The sequence below is a fragment of the Pyxicephalus adspersus genome, chromosome 12 (assembly GCF_032062135.1).
Source record: "Pyxicephalus adspersus chromosome 12, UCB_Pads_2.0, whole genome shotgun sequence".
Classification (NCBI taxonomy): Eukaryota; Metazoa; Chordata; class Amphibia; order Anura; family Pyxicephalidae; genus Pyxicephalus; species Pyxicephalus adspersus.
The window spans coordinates 6,481,747-6,508,045 of NC_092869.1; the positions used below are offsets into that span (position 1 = coordinate 6,481,747).

General features: G+C 41.6%; 1 protein-coding gene across 2 annotated transcripts; it reads left to right on the top strand.

Annotated features, from left to right (window-relative positions):
• The first annotated feature begins 8,303 nt into the window (after positions 1 to 8,303).
• On the top strand, positions 8,304 to 23,432 carry ANP32E (acidic nuclear phosphoprotein 32 family member E). 2 transcript variants are annotated; one of them, XM_072429071.1, is made up of 7 exons: positions 8,304 to 8,591; positions 14,715 to 14,864; positions 16,096 to 16,218; positions 16,977 to 17,145; positions 17,940 to 18,100; positions 19,694 to 19,760; positions 20,321 to 23,432. In XM_072429071.1, the coding sequence occupies exons 1-7, from the start codon at positions 8,538 to 8,540 to the stop codon at positions 20,389 to 20,391; spliced, it is 795 nt and encodes a 264-aa protein (XP_072285172.1). In that variant the 5' UTR covers positions 8,304 to 8,537; the 3' UTR covers positions 20,392 to 23,432. The 2 variants fall into 2 exon arrangements, with proteins under 2 accessions (XP_072285172.1, XP_072285171.1); XM_072429070.1 differs by having other exon boundaries at positions 8,305 to 8,591; positions 20,318 to 23,432.
• The last annotated feature ends 2,867 nt before the right edge of the window (positions 23,433 to 26,299 follow it).

The window sequence follows — 26,299 nt, forward strand, 5'->3', positions numbered from 1 at the left end:
CATCCATTGCTAAAACCCTCATATCTCAACTTTGTCCACAAATTGTAACAACCAGAAATCACAGGGTACACAGTAAAACCCCAATGGCTCTTAGATTGAGATTATATATTATATTGAACCCCTGAGATTATAAGGATTAAAGATATGGGGTTACAGTTTAAATTTCTTCTCCGCATTTAAGAAAGACCACCGGGCCCAATTCTTTGGCAAAGAGCAATAGGGTAAGGTCACTGGGCTCTGCTGTGGGGTCCCATTTTTTTTTTTAAATATACCAGAAATAGTAATTTGTAGAAGACCATTTTTTTAGGGGAAGTATGGAATCCTTGCAGCTCTCTGCACCCCCAAATGTGATGCTTCAGTCAGCATTACAGAGGACTATTAGTACCCCAAATGTCACCCCCTAGCTTTACAGAGATTACAGATATGGAGTCACAGTCTAAATTTCTCCTCAGCGTGCAGTAAGGGCCCTTGGGGCCAATTCCTTGCCGAAGAACATTCGGGTGAGGTATGGTGGTTTAGCTGCCCGATCACTATCTGTGGTTATTTGTACCCAAAATTTCAGCCCTCTACCTTTACAGAATTTCAGGATAAAAAAATCATGAAAACAAGGATCTCGTCTCACTTAAGGGGACCCCAAAGCCTTGACCATGATCAATGGGTCACTGGGCTCAGCTGTAGGGCCCAATTTTTAGCTTCCTGATCATGATCTTTTAACCTAAATATACGGAAATTTGTAGGAGGATGATTTTTTAGGGGCAGTATGGAACCCTTGTAGCTCTCTGCACCCCTAAATGTCATGCTTCTGTCAGCATTACAGGGTACAAAACCCCTATGACTCTTCATACCCCAAATATCAGCCCCCCAGCTTTCCTAAGATATGGGTCAAAAGTTAAAAAAAAAATAGGTCTCTTCTCACTAGGGGGCGCCCCTGGGGCCAATTCCTCAGCAAAGAGCAATGGGATGGGGTCACTTATTGTGACCCCTATATCTCTGTAATAGGTAATTCTAGTTCTACTGATATTGGGGGTAAAAGAAGAACAGCGACCAGCGCTACACAAGAGAGCTAATATATGGTAGCTGTATTTATACCCTCTATGACATTTAGGGGTGCAAATAGTTACAAGGTCCCCATTAGCTGCTATGAAAGTTGAGGCTTCCTACAAATTATTATTCCTAACATTTTTAGGTTCAGATACAGAAAAGGACACTTTCCGGTCTCTACTGCGCATGCGCGAGATTTAGCTTTCACACTTCCGCAGTAGAGACCGAAACCGCTACTGCGCAAGTGCTGCAGTTGCGGTCGGCTAATTTTGTTTTTTTTTGTTTTTTTTTTTTTTGGGGGGGGGAGCGACCGACAACTTATACATAATAGTAATGGTATGCTCCACGTGACCCTGTGTTGAATCGGCCTGGAATGTCGGTGTACACAGCTCATCATAACACAGTTTTCTTACAGAGCCCTCCGGGGGAGTGGTTTAACTTATGACGTCATCACACATCCAATCAGGCGACCCGCGCTGTGTGCAGAGCTGGGAAGTTTTTCCATCATCAGGGAACCAATCTGAGTTTTGTTGTGTGATGCTGCCACCCAGTGGTCATGAGTAGTAATACAAATAAACGTTATTGTTGAGATATGGCCCCTGATTCAAGCAGAATCGGATTATCGGTCGCGCATTCGTATTCGCGATCCGAAATCGTACGCGATCGCGCTATTCAGCAACTGAAAAAGATCGCGGCCCGAGCCGCGCATCTCCGGCAGCTTTACACTGGCGAGCTTGTATTAAAAGTCACTGTTCCCCTAAAAAATCATTCTTTCTAATGGCACACACATTACCCATAGCCCTAAAAGTGAAGGCTGGAATCCGGCTGGCAGTGAGGCGAGTGTACGCGCACACTCGAGTCCGGACCGCGGTAATCCGCGATCGATGGCCGTGCGTACTTTCACGCTTCCAGCGAGCGCGGATTTTATTGATGAATCAGGGGCATGGTGTGGTGTGTAGTCATGTTAACATGGATTAAAAAAGTGCAATAAATCGGGGGGTCCTAATACACTATAAAATGCCCTATAGCAGGGGAAATATTGTTTTGTAGTCTATTACACACAAACATGAACAATCAATGGGCAATTATTGAGCTGCACCAACTAATCATACATATGGGACTCAATACAGAAAGAATAAACATGGTCATAGAGAATCCATAACTTTTTTTTTTCAAACAAGTCTTATGTGTACCATTGATAGTGGAATAATATTTGGGGTATCTCATCCATCACAGCCCCCCTGATCCCCAGTGGTGACCATTCAGCAATAATAGGGTAAATACAGTTGTAGCTGCTTTGGGATCCAGATTTGGGACGCAACTCCCATATGAATGATCTGTCCACCAATAACGGTGACACTCAGTAACTCTCAATGACTCCATCATGTGTCTTTTCACGCTGGATGTACATAACAAAAACCTGGAATAATGGTAGTCCCTGAGTTAAGGATTCAACATACAGAGGACTCCTAGATACGAACCCGGCTTTACTACTCGCGGTTCGCGTGACTTGCAGAAAAAGTCTTTTGCTAAACACAGCTGAGGTTGTGGCTGATCTAGTGGACTGAGCTTTTTCTGCAGCCTCCTGTAACTCTTTAATGACCAAGACAAACTCTGCAGTTGTTTCTTTTTGCATATCAAAGGTATTAAATGTCTACATTTTTTTTTTGCTTTGTTTGTGATTAGCTTACAGTGAGGATTTTATACAGAAACTGGTACCACACTACCTAATAATATGTTGAGGCAAACATTCGTCCTAATTGCATTTATTAAAATAATGTACCGGTTCCGACTTACATTCAAACTCAACTTAAGAACAGTCCCTATCTCGTATGTAACCCGGGGACTACCTGTATATATTTGGGGTGTGATGAGCCTGCTAAGGTGGCCGGGCACTGGGAAACCTCATAAAAAAACTTAGAAGTTATATAGCAAGTACTGCACAGTAACCCCCTATTTGGATCAATGCTTGAAGCGGGCCTATCACCACATTTTTAACATATAAAAGGATCTCATTACAAAAAAAGGGGACACAGATATGGAAGGTTTTGCATTCAACCACATTGCAGGATGCCCAGAAATACAAATTCTTGGCAGGTATGTTTGATGTTGTTTACTCACTGTTTGTATTTGCCAGTTTTTCTGGGTAAAGTTAAATCCCTTCCATGTCCACCTTCAAACTCACTAACATTGGCAGGTTCTTCCAGGTGTAGGAGAGCCAATGATCTCTTTCCATGATGAAGTGCTCAGGCCAATCACCAGGCATAAACCCTGTCACATGATGAAGGAGGTGACATAATCAACCCCATGTATGTAGTAACATTATCAGTCACAGAACATTCAAAGGGTTGGGGCTAGAGCAATGGTAGAATGCTAAAAAGCTAAGTATATATTAGGTGATTTATGGGTGGGTCTCTTAAATCCATGGTTGGAAATGACATATAGAAGGTCCCCTACACTTGCTTGCTCTCAACTCAGTAAGGGCCTTTGTCGATGGGTTTTAGCCTTGTGTCGTTGGCATCAGAATGAAATCAGCTCGAGACAATCCTGAGACTATTAAAATTAATTGGCAGTTGCATTTGACCTGCAAATGACCTTTTTCTTACCTGTATTTGACCTGCTTCATGTGGGTTTTTCATTTGCATTTACTAATATGGAAGTGCACAAGCCATATGATCTGAGCAAAAGCCTGCTGACACGGGCATATACATGACTATGTCTAAATCTGGGTCCATTTTTACCCTCCTGCAGAATTAACCACCCTGATTGGAAATTGGATGTCCCTAATAAATCTAATATTTATTAATGTATCTATATTTATTTGGATTAACAAAATGTGACTTATTGGTTCCATTGACTTGAAAGCCTTAATGAGGGGTGTCATTGGGAGCAATAGTGCCCCATAGTTGGCATCAATGGATAAGAAGTTACCTAATCACTGGCGCAGTTGTATGGCTATGTCCCATTGTCGGAAGTTCCCCATTATTGGTGTGAATGAAATAAACACTGCCCCATCATTAAAATCAGTGGGAGCAATGGTACCCCATCATTGAAATCAGTGAGAGCAATGGTACCCCATAACTGAAATCAGTGGGACCAATGGTGCCCCATCATTGCAATCAGTAGGAGCAATGGTACCCCATCGTTTAAATCAGTGGGAGCAATGGCGCCTCATCATTTAAATCAGTGGGAGCAATGGTACCCCATAACTGAAGTCAGTGGGAGCAATGGTGCCCCATCATTGCAATCAGTAGGAGCAATGGTACCCCATCATTTAAATGAGTGGGAGCAATGGTAATCATCATTGAAATCAGTGGGAGCAATGGTGCCTCATCATTTAAATCAGTGGGAGCAATGGTACCCCATCATTGAAATCAGTGAGAGCAATGGTACCCCATAACTGAAGTCAGTGGGAGCAATGGTGCCCCATCATTGCAATCAGTAGGAGCAATGGTACCCCATCATTTAAATCAGTGGGAGCAATGGTAATCATCATTGAAATCAGTGGGAGCAATGGTGCCTCATCATTGCCATCAATAGGGAGAATTGTGCAACACCATTGCCATTGGTGGTGAGAGGAGTTGTGGCCTAATGTTGGTGTCAGCGAGAGATATTGTCCCCCATTGTTGGCATGAATCGTCCACCATTGTTGGTGCCAGTGGAGGGAAAAGTACCCCATTGGTGTTATTGTGAGGAATTTATCATCTAAACCATTGTTTCTAAATGACACAATAAATCTTAATGAATTTTCACGCCGCAATTGGAATATTAGGCATTTCTGTATTGTAGGGAGTGGTGACCAAATCCATCTGAAAGTGGAAGCAGTCCCATTCTTCACTCCTCTATGGAGAAGCTAAACCTGAATCTGAACACCATTGAAGCCAAAGGGTAAAAAACTGTGCTAGTTTTTTATACTTTCACGAAATTCACTACAGCAACTAAATGAACCAAAATGATATGGGAAGACCACCAAACATTTCAGGGTCATTATAAAAAGACAAAAATGGGGGGAAGGTGTACAGTGTTGGGGAGACACCATATGCAAGGAGGAACTTGAGAAATATATTATTACATTTATAGATCCGTAAAGTCCCAAAATCTCGTATTTATGGTGTTCTGGAAACTTTGAGAGCCTCTTATGGATCTCTCAACAGTAACTAATTATAACTTCTGTAAGGCTGCGTACACACGTGCAATGGTTCTCGTCTGATAATCGGCTCATGGCTGGTATCAGATGAGAATCTGGCGTGTATACAGCACCCGTCGTCCATCGTCCAAACAACCGTCCTGGCAGATCTATGAAAGATGAACGATCCTAATGGAAGTGAAGGGGGAGAGCGCACAGCAGGGTGCCAAGGTGTGTCAGTTTAGCAAGTGGTATTCGTGATGCTGTGAGCTGCTCCCCAATCACGTTGTGTCCAATAGCAAGCCCTCGATCTCTTAAGCGTGGTGGTCTCTCTTCCTTAACTACTACAACACAATGAAGATGTAGGAGACCCCTTCCTCCTTCTTCTGTTACTCCCAGACATGGACAGGCTTCCTCTTCCTCCTCAAATTGGCAAATCCCAACAAGTTTGGCAAAGTCAACAATGATAAACCATTTCAGAACTCAGTGGCAAGGCTTCTGATGGTAGACTCAGCCGGTGGGAGAGCACAAGGAAATATTCCATGGACTGGTGCCCAGCCATTACTTTCCCTTGAGGAGGAAGAGAAATAAGACCAAGAAAAAGCTGAGGATATGGTTAGACGTCCACAGGCCATGTGCCCAAAGGTAGGAAGGTGCCATGTTTCCCTGCTTATTGTGTGATTGAATCAGAAGGAGGAGGTGTTATAAATCAAGGTGTGTGACCCAGCATGGGGTCATGGAATATCAAAGCAATTGAATTAGGGAGGATAAAGAAGAGGAAGTTGTGGCACCCTGGAGAGGGAGGAGGATGCACAAAATCACAATGACCACCATTTAACACAGGTGACTGGGCCTTTGTCTTGTATCACCTGATGTGTGTAGGGACAGCTGCAAACCCCGGAGATCCTCTGCAGGTCTGCTCACATGCAAAAAAGGACAAAGCAGCTGGTTTACCCTACTCAATGGGCCTGATTTAATAACGCTCTCCAAGGCAGGAGAGGATACACTTTCATCAGTGAAGCTGGGTGATCCAGCAAACCTGGAAAGGATCTAGTCCAGGATTGAAAACATAGGCTATAATTCTTAGGCATAACTCACTGATATTTATTACATTTAACAAATTGATTATTGAACTTTAAATAACAAAACACAAAAATCTCTTAAAAAAATGTAAACGTAATGTAAATGTAATAAAACTGTACAGTAGCATATATAAATATATATATTAAATGAATATTTCCTTGTATTGAATGAAATACAAAATAATTACATTTCCCGCCCGCTCCGATGCATGCACCAACGTCACCGGGAAACCCGAGATCGCCTCTGCACTTCGCGGCTGGAGATCGAGGAGGAAGGACGTGTCCCCAGGACCTGCAGGGCCAGCAGGACGCTGGGGGACAACAACGGAGCAAGGTTTTTTTTTTTAATTAAAAGCGACCCCGAGGGTGATTTGGGATTACCGCTATTTACGGGAAATAATCCACCCCGAGTCACACTCGGGAATACTGCTTTTTGCCTGTAAAATACCGCTGGAATACCGCTAGGGGGGTTTATAAATCAAGCCCATTGTCCAGCTATTATAGCTGCATCTTCCAACTCAACCTTCCTCCATGAGGACCCTGACCTTCCCTATGTATAGCGGTGAATAGAGCCCCTACAAGTCTTCTCTATTGGCCCGTCTTACATTATAAGTGTTTTGTGACCAATATTTTTATTGTTTTGTTGATATGATAAATGTTCAGGTCTCCATTGGAGTTGTTTTTCTGCTTGCTCTGGTTTATCCAAACCTATAAAACTCCGATGCCCACCCTGCGGCCCTTGGTGCTGTAACGGGTCCTCGTACATAGACAACCTCTGCTATAGAAGCATTAAGGGTGACGTTCCTCCCAACAAATACACCCGTATGTCTCCCAGCTGCACCTAAGAGATTGTTTTTGGGTCTGAAGGAGGTAAATGGAGCCTTTATGAGATAATTGGCTCTCCTGTGGTGACACGGTCCTCCTGAGCGTGACCTCCTGAGGGTAAAAAAAAACAGCTTAAAGCGGTAACCCCGGGCCACACTCACGGTAGCTAAAAAAGTACAAAAGAATCCCTTTACTGGTCCCATTGGTGTCCTCCAGTGTCCTGCCATCCTCCGGCCGCGTCCTCTTCCTCGATCTGTCCCCCGGTGAGTGCGCTGACGTTCCCCAGGAGTCCCCGGTGACGTCGGTGCCTGCGCCCATCGCTAGGGGCGCGGTGGGAGTTTCTATTTATTTTGTATTGAATTCAATACAAAAAAACTGTTTCTGTCCAAATTTATATGTCCAAAAGCAGTACATTGTCTTTCATGAACATTTATTTTACAGTATAATATAATAGTATGTGTATATTAAAGTTTGAAACACAAAATCATGTCAAAGTTTATTATTAAATGTATTTATTTATTATTTTGACATGATTTTGTGTTTCAAACTTTAATATACACATACTATTATATTATACTGTAAAATAAATGTTCATGAAAGACAATGTACTGCTTTTGGACATATAAATCCGGACAGAAATGAACCGCCCAGGAGGTTAAACACATATTGCCCTTCATGACGCATATTGTGACCCAAAGAGGTACAAGTTTGGCTTATCTCTCAGAGAAGGCCGAGGCCTCCTAAAGCAGGCTTGTGTAATATATATATATATATATATATATATATATATATATATATATATAGTGTGTGTGTGTGTTTTTTATATATAGGGGTATTTGTGTTTCTTTTATTGTAACATTCCTTAACAACAGATACTTTTATTGCAATTTTTCTATTATTTCCTTGCCATATAATCTTGGCTTTCCCCTCAAACAAAGCCCCCATTCTCCCCCACCCGCCTCTCACTATGGTTCCCTGACCTAAAATAGGGCGCGAAAGCGTCGAGTAAAAAAATAAAAAACAAAGACATGACGCCCGAGTCAGACGACATCGCCTACCCCCCTTCCCTCCGAAGGGCAACTTCATTAACCAATAGAAATTAACTGCGCTCGCACTCCCAGCCAATGATTTTGGAACTTCCCTCCTTGGCTTTGACTGACGCACCATCAAGCCAATGGTTTTACAGGCGGGGTAATAGTGCACCAATAGTACGTGAAAAGGGGCGTCACCCTTTCTGAGGGGATGCCTGTGCCGTGTAATGGAGTCTCAGTCGGTGAGCGGCCATTGAGGGAGAAGGGAGCCCTGTAGTGAGGGGTTCGGAAAGGCCCGTGACTGATCGCAACAAGTCGCCTTATTGTCTTTATTTCTATTCGGCCGTCGCCTACGGACCGCTAAAGCCTCCTTGTGACCGTCGGGTGTGCAGCTTTACGCGTGTGACCCCTTAAGAAGGTTGGCCCGGGAAAATGGAGATGAAGAAGCGCATCGCCTTGGAGTTGAGGAACAGATCCCCGGCTGAGGTGAGGACAGCGGCTGCCTTTACAATGTGCTGGGGACTCCTCGTACGGGAGGGCTGGGGGGCTCCTCCGGGCTCTCCGCGCGGCAGAGTTCATCTCCGCTCACTGAGGAAGTCTGAAAGTTTCCATGTGGAGGGAGGAGAGAGGAGGCAGCCCCACCTCATGGCCGCTCAGGGGCCCCCACAGCCCGCCAGGGGCCCCTACTAAACCCGGGGGGATAACATGGGGTCACCAGCCTGACACACCTCCCCTTCCACCTGATATTATATCACAGCCCCGATTCATAGTGTGTGGGGCCGGAGGGGTGTGTGTAATATGTATGTTGTATTGTGTGTGTGTGTGTGTGTATTATTTATTGTATTGTCTGTGAATATGATTGTGTGTGTAATATATATTGTGTGTGTATATTATAATTTGTGTGTGTGTGTTTATATAATATATATAGTATTGCAGTGTTTGAATAATATATATAGTGTGTGTATATTATAATTTGTGTGTGATATATGTATATATTCTCCATTTCTCATGTCTATGGGCTCCTTGCATTTTATATATATATCAAGCTATAATTTGTGCCCAGTCTATACCAATATACAGCTCCATGGTTTATACATTTCTAGATCTATACTATTCATAGAAATAGTTACATGCTTATACTTTCCTCTACTTTTGCAGACTTTTATATCTGTAAAATATACTTTGCTTGCAAAGAGATAAAAATAATGTAATGGATATGTACAACATTGTAACTTTTAACACAAAACCTTCCTTTTATTACTCAGACTTGTATGATCAGCCATAGTTTGTATGAATGGAGAGATAATTACATATTGCTGATTGATCTTCTGCAGTCTGATCACCAGTGGTGCCAGGAGCTCACAATCTAATGATATATATATCTGTGGTCCCAGGAGCTCACAATCTAATGATATATATATATATATATATCTGTGGTCCCAGGAGCTCACAATCTAATGATATATATATCTGTGGTCCGAGGAGCTCACAATCTAATATGTATATATATCTCTTATATACAATGATCATCGATCCCGTACCACACTTCCATGAAAGTATTATTCTATATTCTTTGACGTTATGTGCAGAGATGTCAGTAATATGTATTATATATAACAATGTCTTGTTGTGTCCCCATATGGTGCACACCTCGGAATGATTATATTTTCTATATAACTTTACACAATGCAGTACATGAGTTTGTCTCATCCCCTCACACACACACTTTGTGTTACATGGATGGTGTTGGGGTGATCGGTGTAATTAAGATTTCCCTTCCTAAGATGACATTTGCTGGGTGTCTGGGAAATAACGTCTTGCTGATGTAAAAGTTTGCTGTGTGTATAGCGGCCTTTTGCTGTTTATACATGTGGAGGGATGGGCATTGATACAAATGGCCGGGGAGATTTTCCTCTATTTCCTGTCTGAAAGACACAAGAACAGGAAGTGAGTGATCATCACACGGACATACAGCCTTGGTTGTCACAGGAAGTGCCCCCTATTTCTTTCTGTGTAAAACTTTGCTGTCCCGTATTTCAGTCTCCTTACCAATGGGCAATAGGCAGCTAACTTTAGCAAGGACACTGAGAACAATAACAAACCAGGCACGGGTCTTTGGGGTTGCTATGGTCACCGGGACTCATTGTTACCTTACCAGAGTAATATATATTATATATAACAATCTCCTCCTGTGTCACTGTCTGCCATTTGTAACCCCGATGTAATGTACAGCGCTGCGTAATATGTTGGCGCTATATAAATCCTTTTTATTCTGGTGCACAGGTGGCATTGTGATATTCTGTGTGTATAGAATCCGCCATCATTAGATTGGATGGTAGCCGGGTTGTTCTGCCCCCGTATATCATCCCCTGTATGTGTTTACATATCTGTATCTGACGTCTGACTTCCTTTTCTTCCATTATCAGGTGGATAGACTTTTCTTTCCAGGATGCAGCGATCAGAGCCGTCTTCCCGGCATGGCAAATCTCATAGCAATGTTTTCCCATCTTCATTGCACTTTAAAGCTGACCCCCGCAATCATCCCCTCTCCTGTGCACCAAATGTAGTGTAGTCACCTCAGATATGACGGCTTTTTGTTTCTCGTATTTGGTGACTCTGCCAGTATCACACTTCCTGTCTGAGGGTGACACGTCACCTTACTGTTCCAGGACTACAGAACTCCCCTCCTGCCCTCTTTACTATAATGTAAAATGGGGGGGTGTTCTCAGATAATTGGGAATGCAATGTAGGGGACGTCATTGGCTGATTTCTGGTATTTCTTTGCTCTTCTCAGACATAACCTGAACCCTTCCGGTGTTGCCTTTATCAGACAAGTGTACGCTCAGGTGTACATAGACTTTAAACATTTGTCTGCTAGTAGAGGGATGAGCGACATTACTTCCCTGGCGGGGTAGGAATGGCTCCTCGGGTACAAGGCCGGACTGCTTCACCTGTAATATACACGGCGATATCTGGAATCTGCTACCTGGAAGACAGCATGGGATAAGATAATTGTTGCAAAACGAAGGATTGACGACCGATCAGTGATTGTTTTGAACAATCGTATTGTGCACGGTTCTGTACATACTGTAACGATACGATCGTTCAAATAAAATCCACCAATAATGTACACACACTAGATACGATCGTATGAACGATGCAGGAAGTGACGTGTACCGGAGAACAATCCACTATCGCGTACACACACTAGATAGCGAACGATCGTCGCCCAATTTAGATCCAGCCTGATTTCCCCGTTCATCGGCGTCATAGGCCTGCCTTGCATTTTTTTTGCTCAAGATTATCGGTCGTCAATCGTTCATTTCCAACAACATGTGTACGTAGCCTTACATTGGTGTTTAAACTTCCAGTTCCGGGGAATGGGGGCTCTGCGTGAAATCTGCACATCGGCGGGCAGTGTGACTGAGTTTGTGCGCACAAATATATAAAACAATGCTTTAGCTGCACAGGCTGCTTTCCTGCAATTAAAGGCTACCCCTGCCCAAAACTTTTGTTTTAGGTAGAGTTGGCCCCACATTGGATATCTGGGATTTCTCATGACTTCCTGTCCTGGTGTCCGTGTTTACCAGGCATTACGGGAACATACCAACAGCAATAGTAGGGGAGGCCTAAATCCCAGGCTAGAATTTTTTTTTCTCAGATGAGTTGGATATTTTATATCTTATTATATCTCTATATATATCTAAGCTTGGGTCAAGTAATGAGGGTAAACGTCTTTTTGGACCCCGCAATGTCTGTAGGTCAGATATATACGTAACTTTTGACCAATAATCATGTTCAGGTCTTTGGCTCACATTTTGTGCTGTTGCCTTTTTTCTGACCTTTTTTTAGCCATTTTTGTAGATTTAAAGCTTTTATTTTGACTTTCTTTAGAAGATTCACAGACCAGGACAGTTTTCAGAGGGTGACCATACTTTTTCACGGTTGTTACGTAGTTGGTAGCTGATTGCTGCCACAGTTTCTTGCCGGGATGTTAGAAGAAGAAATACAAACAGGAATATACCCGGCGTGTGATGAAGTCTTGTGCAGGGAGATGGCCGCTGTCTGCAGTCACCCGTTAAACTGGCACAGATAGATAAGGCGATTGAGCTCTTATCCAGCGCCAGAGCTGGCTGCTATTACAGCGCACACCCAGAAGGTGGGGCCACTGAGGGCCTCCCCTGGGGCCTCCTTTTTTGGCCCTGAGCCTTGCTAAATTACAGCAATCTACAACATGACTTTCATTTTATTTTAGAAGGGGTGAATACTTATAATACATTCCAGGCATTACTACTTGGGCTCATCTGGCTGTTTGCTTGTGTTTTCATGTAATAACTCCGTGTACAGCAATGGCTGCTTGACCATGACTTCATTGTGTCCGTCCGCGCCTTGAAATAGAATAATCTTTCTCTGAGTACACGGGGTATTAGTCCCGGGGTCTCATGCATTTCCCAGTCTTTGCTCATACATTGCCATTTATATTCCTTTTAAATTGTTCGGTGCACTTCAGCTGTCCTGTTGTATATAGGGAAAGGCTCAGCCTTGTGTTACACATGGTTGGTGTGTCTTTGTAGCAGCGTGGCTGGAGCTATAGTAATCTTTTAATAATGCCCCCGCTTGCTTGGACAGCTGCTGCTGAAGCGATCATCTTGCAGCGCCCGGGTGCCGGCTGTCGGCTTCCACCAGCAATGGATGACTTGTTACTCCCAGCAGATGTTTCAGGATGTAGGTCAATACATACAACAACTCTGCGACTCCTTCGTTTGCTGAGAACGTATTGGGAGGTCATAGCTACATCATAGAATTATTATAGATTTATTATATATAGCAGGCTTGTTCCTAGGTAGCACGGCTGTGTTCCTGCTTTGTGTTCTGCTGTCACTCCCCGGTGTATGAGACTTCCATATCTTGCCTGTGCTTTCTGCCTATCATAAACGCGTCGGGGGAGACTGTTAGTAGGAAAATTACCTATAACATAGTTACTGTAAAGTTCACCATCGCTTTCACTTCCTCTTTTGTATTCTTTACCGTTAAAGGTTTGTAGAAAGCCAGTGGAGGGAGTTCCTAATTCCAGGATTGTCTTTTATTTACCCCCCTGACTTTCCGATTCAGTCCATATTTTTATGCAAAAAGCGTTACATTGTTTTGCATGGGAATTTTTTTTACATTGTAGGCTATAATTCTTAGGCATAACCAAAATATGTCCAATATTTAATACATTTAATAAAAAACTTTAAATAAAAACAAAAATCTGTTAAAATAAGATTGCATAAAAATACTGAAACCTCTATAATAACTGTACAGTAGCATGTATAATTATATATATATATATATATATATATATATATATATATATATATATATATATATATATATATATATATATATATATGATTTCTTTGTATTGGTCTCAATACAGTTTTGTATTGAATCCAATACAAAACTTTTTAAATTTCCTGCTGCGCCTCCCGCCTGCACCAACGTCACCGGGTGAAGATTGAAGGAAGAGAACGCCGCCCGAGGACCTGCACGGACCAGCAGGACGCCGATGGGACAAAAAGGTAGGTGTGTTTTTTTTTAATGCTTTTAATTACCCCGAGTGTGGCTTTTCTTTTACCCCGAACACCGCTAAGGGGGTTAAACAGTAAAGGCATTCCCCGTGTCTGATATCGGACGCAGAAGAATTTAGCTTTAAATGAAACATTCTTTGGTGTGTTGTGCTCATGGTTTTCCACATTCCTGATTTGCATTGCATTCTGCATCTCGGCTTGTCAGAATATACCGCCTTGGTTAGGATCTCTTCTGTAACCACAGAAGTTTTAATAATTGTAGTAAGCACGTTACGTCATGTAGATGTCTTGCTGCATGTGTGAGAAGTTCAGGCTTTGCTAAGGTTTATGGTAGAATCGTGTGTATTTTTATCACCATTGTCCATAGTGCGATGCATAGACTGCTCATACCTGCGATCTCTTGCTTAGGACAGAAAAATACCCCTCTAGTCTCTCCACCAACATACTAATGTCTTCCTCACTTATAACGTCGTCACACGCACGGCTACAAGACTTTTCTGGAGCTGCCCCAACTCTCTAGAATGGGTCTTGCTCGTCCAATTCAACTTGCTTCTATTTTCTGCTCATTTAGTGCTAAACCCATCTTTTTTACCTCACCTACCCGTCTTCTCTCTCCTAAACCCTCACAACTTCCCACCATTCCATATCCCCCCTACTGTTGTATGATTGTATTGTATGTATTGACGTGATTGTATTGTCCACTGTCTGCCCATCCCAAGCAGAGCCCATATACTTGGCTGTATCTTGGGGAAGCTGTATGCAGCTATTCAGGAGCACAAACCGCTGACATTGCGCTTATATTTGTCATGTATTAAGATGTGTTTTTTTTTTTTTGTTTGTTTCTAAATACTCATTGCCAATATGATGGAGAGTTGTCAAATGTTTCTTGCACGGTGAATTTTGCAGTTACTCTTCACACATATTTGCTGAGTTATCACTTTCATCCTAAATACACGTCTCCAGTGATAACATGATATACGTATATTCTGTATTTCATCCGTTAGTAGTAAGCGCTAACCCTCTTATGTTTTCCGAACAGGTGACGGAGTTGGTTTTAGACAATTGCCGGTCTAGCGATGGAGAGATTGAGGGTTTGAATGAAGGATTCAAAGAGTTGGAATTCCTCAGCATGGCCAACGTAGAACTGTCTTCTCTGGCAAAACTTCCACAGCTGTCAAAACTCAGAAAAGTATGTTTGGTTTCCTAATTGTGTAGCCATAAAATTTACTGATGTAAGTTCAGTGATTGGCCCTGGCTGCTGTGCTTTATAATGTCACTTCAAATTCCACAATTAAAGGGTAAAATGTACTTTTACATTGATAGTAACACTTTAATCAATGTATGTCCAGTCAGGAGATGTTTTAGTTTAATGTTCCCTTTATATCCTGCTGACACTTTACAAGACTCAGTGGGGAGAATTCTCTAACGGCAACACAGAAGAAAAAAAAACTGACGTGAATCTCCAAAATGCCTTAATGATTTGTATCAATCTGTGTCCGTTACAGCTTTAACCTTACTTTGTCTGTAAAAGGTTTTTAGCAGATGAGCAACTAATGGTACGTATCTTGCAGAGCAACAGGTTTTCCCACCTTCTGTTTGATGCCTAAACAGATTATTGGATGCTTGTGGACCTTCTTCATATTGCCTGGTGTACTTCTGTTTTCTCCAAGTGTACGCTGTGCAGGCATTTCTAGGGAGTCCGGTGTTCTCCCCGGCCCATTTTAGCTCTGTGCACCACCCGGCACTTTTCAGTAACCACCCGGCTGTTTTGGCGTAGTTACTGATGATGCCACCTGCCTAAAATTTCTTCACATCCTGGGTTGAGCACTGGGGTCTAGAGAGATCATTAACACAACTCTCCTCTGTTTATCTCTATGGAGCCGACTGGTACATTGTAGCTGATTTTCTGCCTATCATTACGTTAAAATCCAAGAGGCACTGATTGGACTGTAAAAGAATTGGCATGTAGGTTAGCAAGTCAGTCCATACAGTCTGTATGAAGCTTGTATCTGCATCTGAAATCTGCCACAACAACCACCACACTATGGAACCTAGTTACCTGTAAATACCTAAATGTCTGTCTTTGTAAGTGGACGGAATGCACGTTGAATCTGGAAAATCCACTTGGCATACTTTAGTATGCTTTGTAGAAATCTTTGCTGGGTGTAAAGAAGCTGTAGGCAGGTGGCACCCCCTATATATATTGTAACCCAATTTTTCAGTAACCATCCAAAAACAGCCGGGTGGTTACTGAAAAGTGCTGAGCGGTGCACCCTGCTAAAAGGGGCTGGGGAGAACACTGTACTCCATAGCATTCTACCCTCCCTTGCCAAATCCAAAGCCTTCAGAATATTGAATTTTACTAATTGCATCTCTTACCAGCTCTCTGATATTTGACAAACATGTTCTATATCTTTCAGTTGGAGCTCAGTGATAATACGATCTCAGGAGGCCTGGAGGTGTTAGCAGAAAGATGTCCTAACCTCACGTATCTCAACTTAAGTGGTAACAAGATCAAGGATCTGAGCATGGTGGAAACCCTTGTAAGTATTGGAAGTTGTTTGGTTTTCTTTCCTCCATATTTGTTTGATTGGAAATTTTAAGTTTTTGCAAACACTTGGTATTTGTTAGGGTTGGAAGGCATTGTCACAATGGTAAAAATCTGTTTATTTTAATACAACAGGAAATTAGGAGTCAAGTGCATTTAGGACCACACAAAGCTTTTCTTTGGACCCATATGCACAAAACAAAGACCGAGCATGTAGCTTAGCACAATGAATATTATAATGAATAAAAAAACACAAACCGGAAGTGACTACAGCATCTCCATGCCACAATGGAAGAACAGGAAAAAAACAGCTGGAGCTCTGTAGGTGTCCTGGGCTGCAAACATGCGTCTGATAATCATCACCCAAGACGAACAGTAGTGTTGAGCAGACAGCAGTCCTAGTCCTGTCCCAATCACTACAACATAGGAAATCATTACTCTATAATCCTTAGATGTGAACTGGTAAAGGTTGTTGCAGCCCTGGAGATGACAGAAGGTGTGCAGGGGGCAGCCAGTTACCAATGGTATAAAACATGCATCTAGAAAGAGTATCTTAACAGATGTTCAGTAATTTCTGCAGGACAGATATTGTATTGGACAATTTCTCTACCTTCTAATGAATCGCTGCAGTCATCTTTGATGTGCTTGTATATGATGAGCATAGGCCCAAAACGCGAGCAAATCAAATATAGAATATTTCTTGTCCGTGTTCTTTCTGTGTTTCTGACTTGGTATGTCTTTCTTTCTTTGCAGACAAACTTAAAAAATCTGAAGAGTTTGGACCTCTTCAATTGTGAGATCACAAATTTAGAAGATTATAGAGACAAAATTTTTTGCAAACTTCCACAAATCACATACTTAGATGGCTTTGACCAGGAGGATAATGAGGCTCCCGACTCTGAAGAGGAGGAGGATGATGAAGGTAGGTGTGACAGCCATAGCCTGGAAGAGTATGGAAGGACTTAGTACTACATCTGCAAGCCTTTTAATGCACCTTACACAAAACAAAGGCCTGTACTGCTTTACTATAGCTGCCTGTCAGGTCAGCGCTGCCTTTTCTGTAGGGAAGGTTCAGATGTGATTTGTGGTTGGTATAGGCAGAAGGTTTGGATTTGCTGGTGAATGAATCCTTAATAGCATTACCCAATCCTCTGCTGCACAGATTTTATATATAACTGTTGTAAAGATGATTTTTAAATATTGTACAGATTGTGTAAGGTGTTGGTTATCCAGTCACACGGAATTGATGCTGATAGCAGCACAAACTGCTATTGGTATAATTGAGGGCCACAGACATTTAGAAGCCATCTAGTTATAAGCATACACTAGCACATATTGCTTGTTTTCCTGGGGTGGTCTGCAAGGTATGTGAATTTAGGAAATGGATTATAACAAGAAAATTGAATTTTTGCCAAACATGTTTTGAAATCATTACAGTTTCAAAATATATCAAACACTTTCTGTACTAATCTGGTAAAACAATGCATGGCAGAATATAAGCAGGCCTGTTTTGTGTGGCTGCAGCGTTCTGCGAGATTCTGGCTTCGGAGTGTAAAAAGCTTCAGGTCCCCTAATCTCCCCCCAAAGCTAATTCTAACGCGCTCTGTATAACACATGTTGAGATGTGTCAGGAAATGATGATAGAGTTCTGCAATGCATTGTGTACACACAGGGTATGGCTACTTTGTTTTTGACACTTTGTCTTTTGTTTTTAAGAATGCGAAGGATATGAATATCCTGAAGATGAAGAGGATGAGGCCGGCCCTCCAGGAGAGTACGAGGAGGAGGAGGATGATGATGAGGAGGGTGAATCTGATTTGGGGGATGAGGAGGAAGAAGAAGTTGGGTTATCCTATTTAATGAAAGAAGAGATACATGTAAGTTAAAACTTTCTTTAATCTACATGTATAAATCATTCATCCACTTGTTTTTTTTGTTTTATAGTACATCACTTCTGAAATCTTTAGGATCTTTATATGTTGTTGCCTAAAATCTTATTTTATATCTTCTGGATGATTTTTTTTTTATGTTCCTTTTTTTATATTCCCCCACCCTCTTCTAAAACAAAATGCCTGGCAATCCTTGCCCATTCTAGCACTACTTTTTATCTCCTCTGGGCTTCTTTAACTGTAACTTCTGCATAAATAAATCTGCAAACCCGGCTTCACGGCCAAAATCCTGGGGGCTCATCATCCAACCACCCTGAACCCTGTCCATTGCTTCACCATGGTATTGCATGGCACCATTCCCTGAAGCATTTATGATCCACCTTTAGACAATTTCAAAACAAAGATAGTTTTCCCTTTAACCACCTCGGCGTTACACTGATGTCTAGATTTCTGTTCCAAAAATGTTACACTATTTTTCATGAAATTTTTTTTTTTAAATTGTAGACCTGTAACTTACAGAAATATGTCCGAACAATTAGAACTACGGGGTCTAGTGGATATCATGAATATAAAAAATGTTTGAAACACACAATCATGTAAAAAAAAAAATACTTTTAATAAAATTAAATAAGACACAAAAATCAGCTTAAACAAGAATACATAAATAAATGAAAAATACTGAAAATGCGATAATTGGGTATACTGTATAGTAATATATTTTTCTAAAACACCTCCCTAGTGTCGTCACATACCTATAGACAAAACCACATAAATATATTTTCTATTATTTTGTATTGGATTGGATGCAGGACTTTGTATTCAATCCAATACAAAATGAGAACAAAATTCAAACTCTCATTTTGTATTGGATTGACTCAAACTCAAAATGTGTTTGAATGAGTTTGAATTTGAATTTCCCGCACACGCGCTGACGTCATCGCCGAGGGACACGCTACGGACGGAGAAGCCGGCCGGCTTCTCGGAGAAGGCACCCGACGCTGGAGGGGGAACACGATGCTGGATGATCATAGCGGGACCAGGTTAGATGCCGGCCGGCTTCTAACCTGGTCCCGCTGGTTCTCGGAGAAGGCACCCGACGCTGGAGGACGACGCTGGAACACGAACACGACGCTGGATGATCACAGCGGGACCAGGTACGTGATGATTTTAATACAGGAAGAAAAGTTCGGGCTTATCGATAATTGTAACTTTTTTTAGCCCGAACCAAGGTCGGGCTTAACGGTTGGGTGGTTAAATACTAACTTATTATCTTTTGTGATACCCTGATTTATTTGCCGCATATTAGATTGGTGTCTGTACAGCAAGTAATGTAAAAGGGGTAAAAGGGTGTGTTTTTAGTTTGGTCAAGACAGCAGCATCTGAAGTCCATGAGGTTGTGTACCTTAAGGTGGTCAGTGAACCGGATTAAAAGCCAAAGGCATGGTACAGTGTACATCTGTCCTAGGCTTAATATGCTACTTTCAATAAAGTTGTTTTAATACTAAAACTATTCTGAAAGATATTACATTACCAAACTTTCAACTTTATGTAAACTTTAACCTTTTTTATTTTCTACTTTAGGATGAAGAGGATGATGATGATTATGTTGAGGATGGTGGTGAAGGAGAGGAGGAAGAGGAGGAAGAAGGTATGTGCCTATGAAGATTGTATTAAAATATGCCTCCTAGGTGTAATAGTACATTTATAACATATAACTTTTATCTTTATCTGCCACTGACGTCTCCAATTCCTGTAATGGGGTGTGAGTGTTGCCCTTGATGTGGGCAATGTGCCTGCCTGTCAGTATTGTCTTTGCCATATAATTGGTGAAGGAGGATTTGGTTTAGGGAAGTGCCTTGTACAGCCCATACTCTGATACTTGTTCAGACATCACACATGTGCCATTATTGGTAATGTAAAGTCATATTTCAGCTAGCGGTCATCAGAAATGGCAAACTCGCCAGAATAATTTATTCTCACAGATCCATAATGTAATAGAGGAAGGGGAGGATTAAGCAGCACAATATATGTGTATTGCAATAAACCATAGCACAAAAGGAGCAGATTTTATGCCTCCACCGAAGAGGCATCATGGAATCCAACAACAGAAACTTAAAGCGCCACTTCTGTTTTTCCCACTTGGTTCAGTACATAAATAATACATCTGTCAATGACTGATTTCTCATCACATTTCTTTTTTTCTAGAAGAAGAAGCCGTAGAACGGGGTGAGAAGAGAAAGAGGGACGCAGAAGATGAAGGCGATGAAGATGAGGATTGAAGCGCCATTTGTTTGACGCTAGGACCAGTCTTTATAATAGAGCGATAATGCAGATGTGTATGTCTGTACCTGTAAAATAGATGTCCCTACAGAATTTAACATGTAACTTTTTATAGAAAAAGGTGTGGTTTTACAATTTTTGTCCCCTTTTTATCATTCCAGACATTAAGACCCTTATTAGCGCTCTTCCATAAAATCCTTCTCAAAACCCCTCCCTCCTTCCCCCTTGCACTGCCTTTTGAGTCCCGGAGGCATAGCAGCCTCCATTGGGAATGAAGAGGTCAATCAGCATAAATATTAAACACAAATAATTGTTTTTAACAAACATGGCTCCTTGTGGAACGTTCATGAAAATATCATCAAGCTTCACCATCAATCTTGTAACCTTAATGTTGGGTTTGGGATATAAAATTAAATTGGGTCAAATATGACAATGAAGGTATTGTAGAGTGGCGTAATGATTCACACCTTCTGTTCTCTAGTATTTGGATGGCATTTTGTGCTTCCATGCTTGAGCTGTGGAGGAGCTCGGATGTATTCAATAAACCATAACAAAGGGTGATGTACAATGGGCAGTTGCCCACAGCCAATTGCATTTAATTTTACTATGATCAGATCAGTGGAAAACGATTCCTGATGGCTGCACAATGAGTCTGTGTTCCCTAATAGCCCCAGATCTAAAGCAGTGTTTTCCTAAGAGTTAGTCACATGCCACCATTCTAACCTTTGGTGTATACGATTACCACCTAGAATTATGTTGTGCAATGCAGAGTCCTTGTAAATGTCTAAACTAAAAATTGCAGGAAAACTCTGAATCAATGTAGACAATCCCGAAATTTACAGGCAGTGAGCTTTCATTGTAATAGACTCAGGCAATATTCTATGTGGAATCGTTATTTGCGTCGTCATTCTCTGTACGTCCTGGCTTGCTTGTATAAGAGGAGTGTGCACAGCAGGCTTTTAAAAAACATTTGCAAAGCTTTGGCCAGTTATAAGCAGCATTTTTTTAAAACCTTTAATGTACGCTTCAATTCGAGTAGGGGGATGTTACACTTAGGCTTCTTATACCCGTCAGATGATTCTCGTCCGATAGTCACCTCAGGGCTGTTATCAGGCGACAATCTGACGTGTGTACCGTGCTCGTCGTACGTCCTGGTGGATCCACAGGCGACGAACGATAGTAATGAATGTCAAGGGGAGAGAGCATAGCAGGGTGCCCCCCTTCAGCAGAACTGCACTGCTTTGAAAGATCCTTTCCTACTACAATAATTGCATGTGTGTACCCAGCCAGCTGAGGCTGCAATAATCTTCAGCAATACTTTGTAAAAATCCCTAGGGGGGCCACATCGCACAAACTGCACCCACAGTGCTCCGGGATATTTACTGGACAAATGTCCATCTGAAAACAAAAGGAACATTTCTTACCTCCAGACCAGGCATTTGCAGAAAAAGTTATCAGTTGGCTTTTTAACTTTCATGACCAGGTAATAGGCAACAGGCTGAAGTTACACTTTATTATCCCTTTTCTGGAACTGAAGTTTGCTATAAAGGCATCAGCAAAGCTTGCTGTACACATTGCTCTTTTTACATGTGCCAGCTGTATGTACGGGGTCTAAATGTGGCTGCACTCCAGTTTATATTTACATTTGATCTGCTATTGGCCAAAACTGCAAAATGAAGAAGGCACGCCTGTATGATATTATGTGTTTGGGTAGATCCTTGTATTAGGTAGTTATTGGTCAATTGTGCTGCATCATAAGTTTGGTATAAAAAAGCAGCATGTGCCCATATTTAGATGTGATTGATTCAAGAATTATGAATGCTAATGGAATTGTGTTTTGGTTAGCCATAAACAAGCAGAACTGTCTATGTCTGTCTTCAGGTGACCACACATCATACAATCCGCTGTAGGTTTACCAATATTTATGCAGAGCCGAGGCCTATGTTAAAGAATGTGCGTGTGTATCTACATACACATATACAGTCATGGAGGCTATTACTTCATAACGGGTGACGTTTGCTGATCAAACAGATCATAAAAATCTAACCAACGTCAGATTGATTTGGTGAGTAATGGAAGCCCGTCTCCTTATTTTACAGACAAGGCATCTGTCAGGCACTGGCCTCTTGCTTGGTATTATCTCTGAAAATTATGTTTTGTATACATATGCTTCAACTGTGGAAAAAAATGAATTTGTGGGTGAGGTACGTTCCAGGCGAAGCTCAGTTTGTGCAGCATACCCATCCGATAATGGGAATTCGCCTGGAAAGTAGTGATTTGTGCCAACCAACATGTCTATTTTCTAATTTTTAATTGGCTAGCAAGCATTTGACCAATGTAATAGCAGCTTTCTTTATAGTTTTCTTCTCGAGTGATACTGGTATAATACTCTGCATGTTCAGTTTGCTTTCCACCTCGGACTTAAAAACCCCCCACATTCCTTCAATATCAATTATTAAATCTCCAAACCCCCCTCATGCTTGTCATGCCATGCTACAGACGGTGGCAGAGCTCTGTTCAGCACAGCCATTGCTTGTCTCAGTGTCTCTGCAAGTAATGCAGACTTTCTGTGAAATCATTACCCACTGGATGACTGAAGACTTTTCCTCCCTTATTTCCTATCGGTGCGTTTTTGTACTAAAAGCCAGACAAACTCGTAGTCTCTACTGGTGTTAGCACACAGATGCATGGCTGCCGTACGCTTCTTAAATCCAACGTAGGCTTGGTGTGAGATCTATCTATATATTATAAATATATACATATACCAAAAATCTATAACTTATGTTGTAACATGTAAGCCATTTTAATGCATCTCGGAAGGAAAAGAAACGTTTGTCTCATTACGTCGACCTTCAGATTTAAATGTTAATTTTTTTTTCTTTTCTTTTTGGAAATCTATAGGGGTGGGGTTTTTATATTTGCAGAGGGGTTTTGTCCTATTTCAGATACTCTTTTATGGCAGTATGTATATAGTGTGATCAGTTACTTTTGAATTCTCTTCAATGTGCGACTTTGTTTTTGAAATAAAGCCATAACAGTGTTACCTAGTCCGAGCTGTAATTATTTGTCCTTACGTCATCATATGGTTGACTTGGTAAGTGCATTAAAAGAGGAAGATGTGTATAAACAAAGGACGGAAGAAAAGCTGGGGTATCCTTTGCGGTAATTCAAAATGATATTGTAAGAAACATGGTTAAAAGATAGCAAGTTATATATGCATACAATACATTGTTGTATTCTTTCCCAAGAAATGCTCCATTGGATATAGGAGTGAAAGATTAAACATAATAATCCTTATTCAGGAGGTACAAAGAGTGTCATATACCGATGTTTCGCCAATAGGCTTCCTCGGGACGTATGGAGTATGTTTAACAAACTAAACAACAAAATAGCAATATAATTTGACATTGGTATAAATTGCAACAATGTAAATACAAATTAAATATAATGTATAAGATAAACAATACTAAACATCTTTGTATTTATATGGATATTGTTTTTTTGATATTTGTACGTGTATAAGTGTGTAATAGATGTTCATTGAGTACTGATGTGGTAAGCGATATGAAGTGATGTTAGAATTAGGTGTTATTTCTTACACCGCTTACCACATCAGTATTCATTTACATACAAATTTCATAACGACTATACACAAAAATACAAAGATGTTCAGTTTTGTGTGTATACAATATATTTTGTATTTACACCTTTGCAATGTATACTAATGTCAAATTATAATAATATATTTGGTTTAGTTTGTTAAACATTCTCCATACGTTCCTGAGGAAGCCTATTGGTGAAACGTGTCAGGTTATGACCTTTGTACCTCCTGAATAGGGATTTTTCCGTTCAGTCTTTCATTCCTTTATCCCATGCAGCATTTCATAGGATAGACCACATCAATGTATTGTATGCATATATAGCTTGCTATCTTTTATCAATGGTTCTTACAATATTTTGATTTGCTGCAAAGAAACCCCAGCTTTCCTTTTTGTTTTATAATTCTATAATAGGAGGATGGCTAAGCCTGGGAATACTCTAATCACTCTAATGGAGATGTGCTTTATGATATACCTTGGTTTGGAGCAAGTAATCTTATCTCAGGGTCCTGGTGCTTGTCAATTCAATGTGTGCAGATCATGGATTGTGGGAGGGGGTTGACAGGGTGTTGTACCCCAATACTTCTCTTAAAAGCCCTCATCCCCGATGCCATGGAAGTCGATGTGCAAATATCTAAGTGGGTTGGCTCATGGTAATGCTCAGATGTGATCCTGATGTTTATGGTGATTAAAAAAAGTAGAGTCCACTGAATGAGAAGAATGGGACAAGGACAGGAAAAGTCCAGGTCAGAGCTGTCTAACACCTGATTACTTGTAGGAGAAATCCTAAAAATGTGTGTGCGGCCCTCAAGAACTGACATTTGAAAGCCCTGAGCTAGATGATGCAGAACGTCTTCAGCCATGGCATGGGACAAGATTTGCTGAAGCTTGTAACGTAAACTAGGAGAATCTAGAAGGTTTTCACTGCCATCAGAATAAGCAATTTCCATACAGGAGGTTGTACGTCTATAAGACTCAAGGTAAAGATGAAATACATATTTTATGTATTTTAGACAAGCCTTGACTTTGGAAGGTTTTCCCTTATAGGCATACATGTATTAATCACCAGTACTGCCTGTGGTCTCCCTGCTGCTGATCCTTTACCTCTTACTGATAATGTGTGCCACCCGGTATATGCGTGAATGTGATCATCTATTTTAGAGGGCTTTATGAGGGCATACTGAGAGGTTCCTGGCTTTGCCCAGAGAGAAGAGACCCAGAGTTATGAAATAACACATCTATTCAGCATATTCCCCCCTGAGACTGATGCACTTGGTATGGCATAGTTGCAGCTTTTCTAGAATGTTCAACAAGAAGACGTTTAGTTGGTCCGCAAACCAGCTCTTAACAGCATCTTTGACTTCAAAAACATCCTCAAAACGTTGCCCCTTCAGGTGTTTCTTCATGTTCGGGAACAGATAATAGTCCGAATTGGCCCGGTCAGGTGAGTAGGGGTTATGGTGGACCGATTGGAAACCTAGGGTGTTCAATTTGGCAGCTACAATGTTGGACGTGTGCGCAGGTGCATTGTCCTGCAAAAAAAAAGGAGCCCTTTGGTCAACTTTCCATGGCTTTTTGTCTTAATTGCCCCCTTCAGCTGGTCCAGGAGGTTAGCATAATACTGTCCAATGATATTAGATCTCTGAGGTAGGTAGTCCACCAATAGAATACCGTCTTTGTACCAGAAACTGGACGCCATGACTTTTTTTTGGCTGGTTTCTGGGTTTGGAACTTCTTTGGCGGCGGGGACCCGCTGTGGCGCCATTCCATAGACTGTTCTTTAGTTTCAGGATTATAGATGTGGAGCCAGGTTTCATCCTCAGTCACTAACCTAGCCAGAAAGTCCTGTGCAGCTTCAAAATGGGTCAAAACAGCTTTGGATGCTTCAACTCGTTCCCTCTTCTGATCAATGTTCAAACATTTCGGCACCCGCTTTGCTGAAAGCTTGCCATGTCTAGGATAGTGGTGATAACAAACCCAACACGCTCCCGTGAGATGTCAAGTATCTGGGATATCTTTTTTGCAGATATTTGCCGGTCCTCAATATTTAGCTCATGGAGAGCATTGCAGGTTGCCGGGTCAGTTGAGGTTGCGGTGCGCCCACTGTGGGGCTCATTCTTCAACGCTGAAATGCTCGAAACGAGATATCCAGGTTTTGACAGTGCTGTAGGAAGGACAGTTCTCCCCCAGTGTTTGTGACATCTCCGTGCGAATGTCCTTTGCTGACTTTCCCTGGAGAAACAAAAACTTCATGACGGCCCGTAACTCCAACGACGTGCCTCTGCTTGTGCCTCTGCCATCACATGCC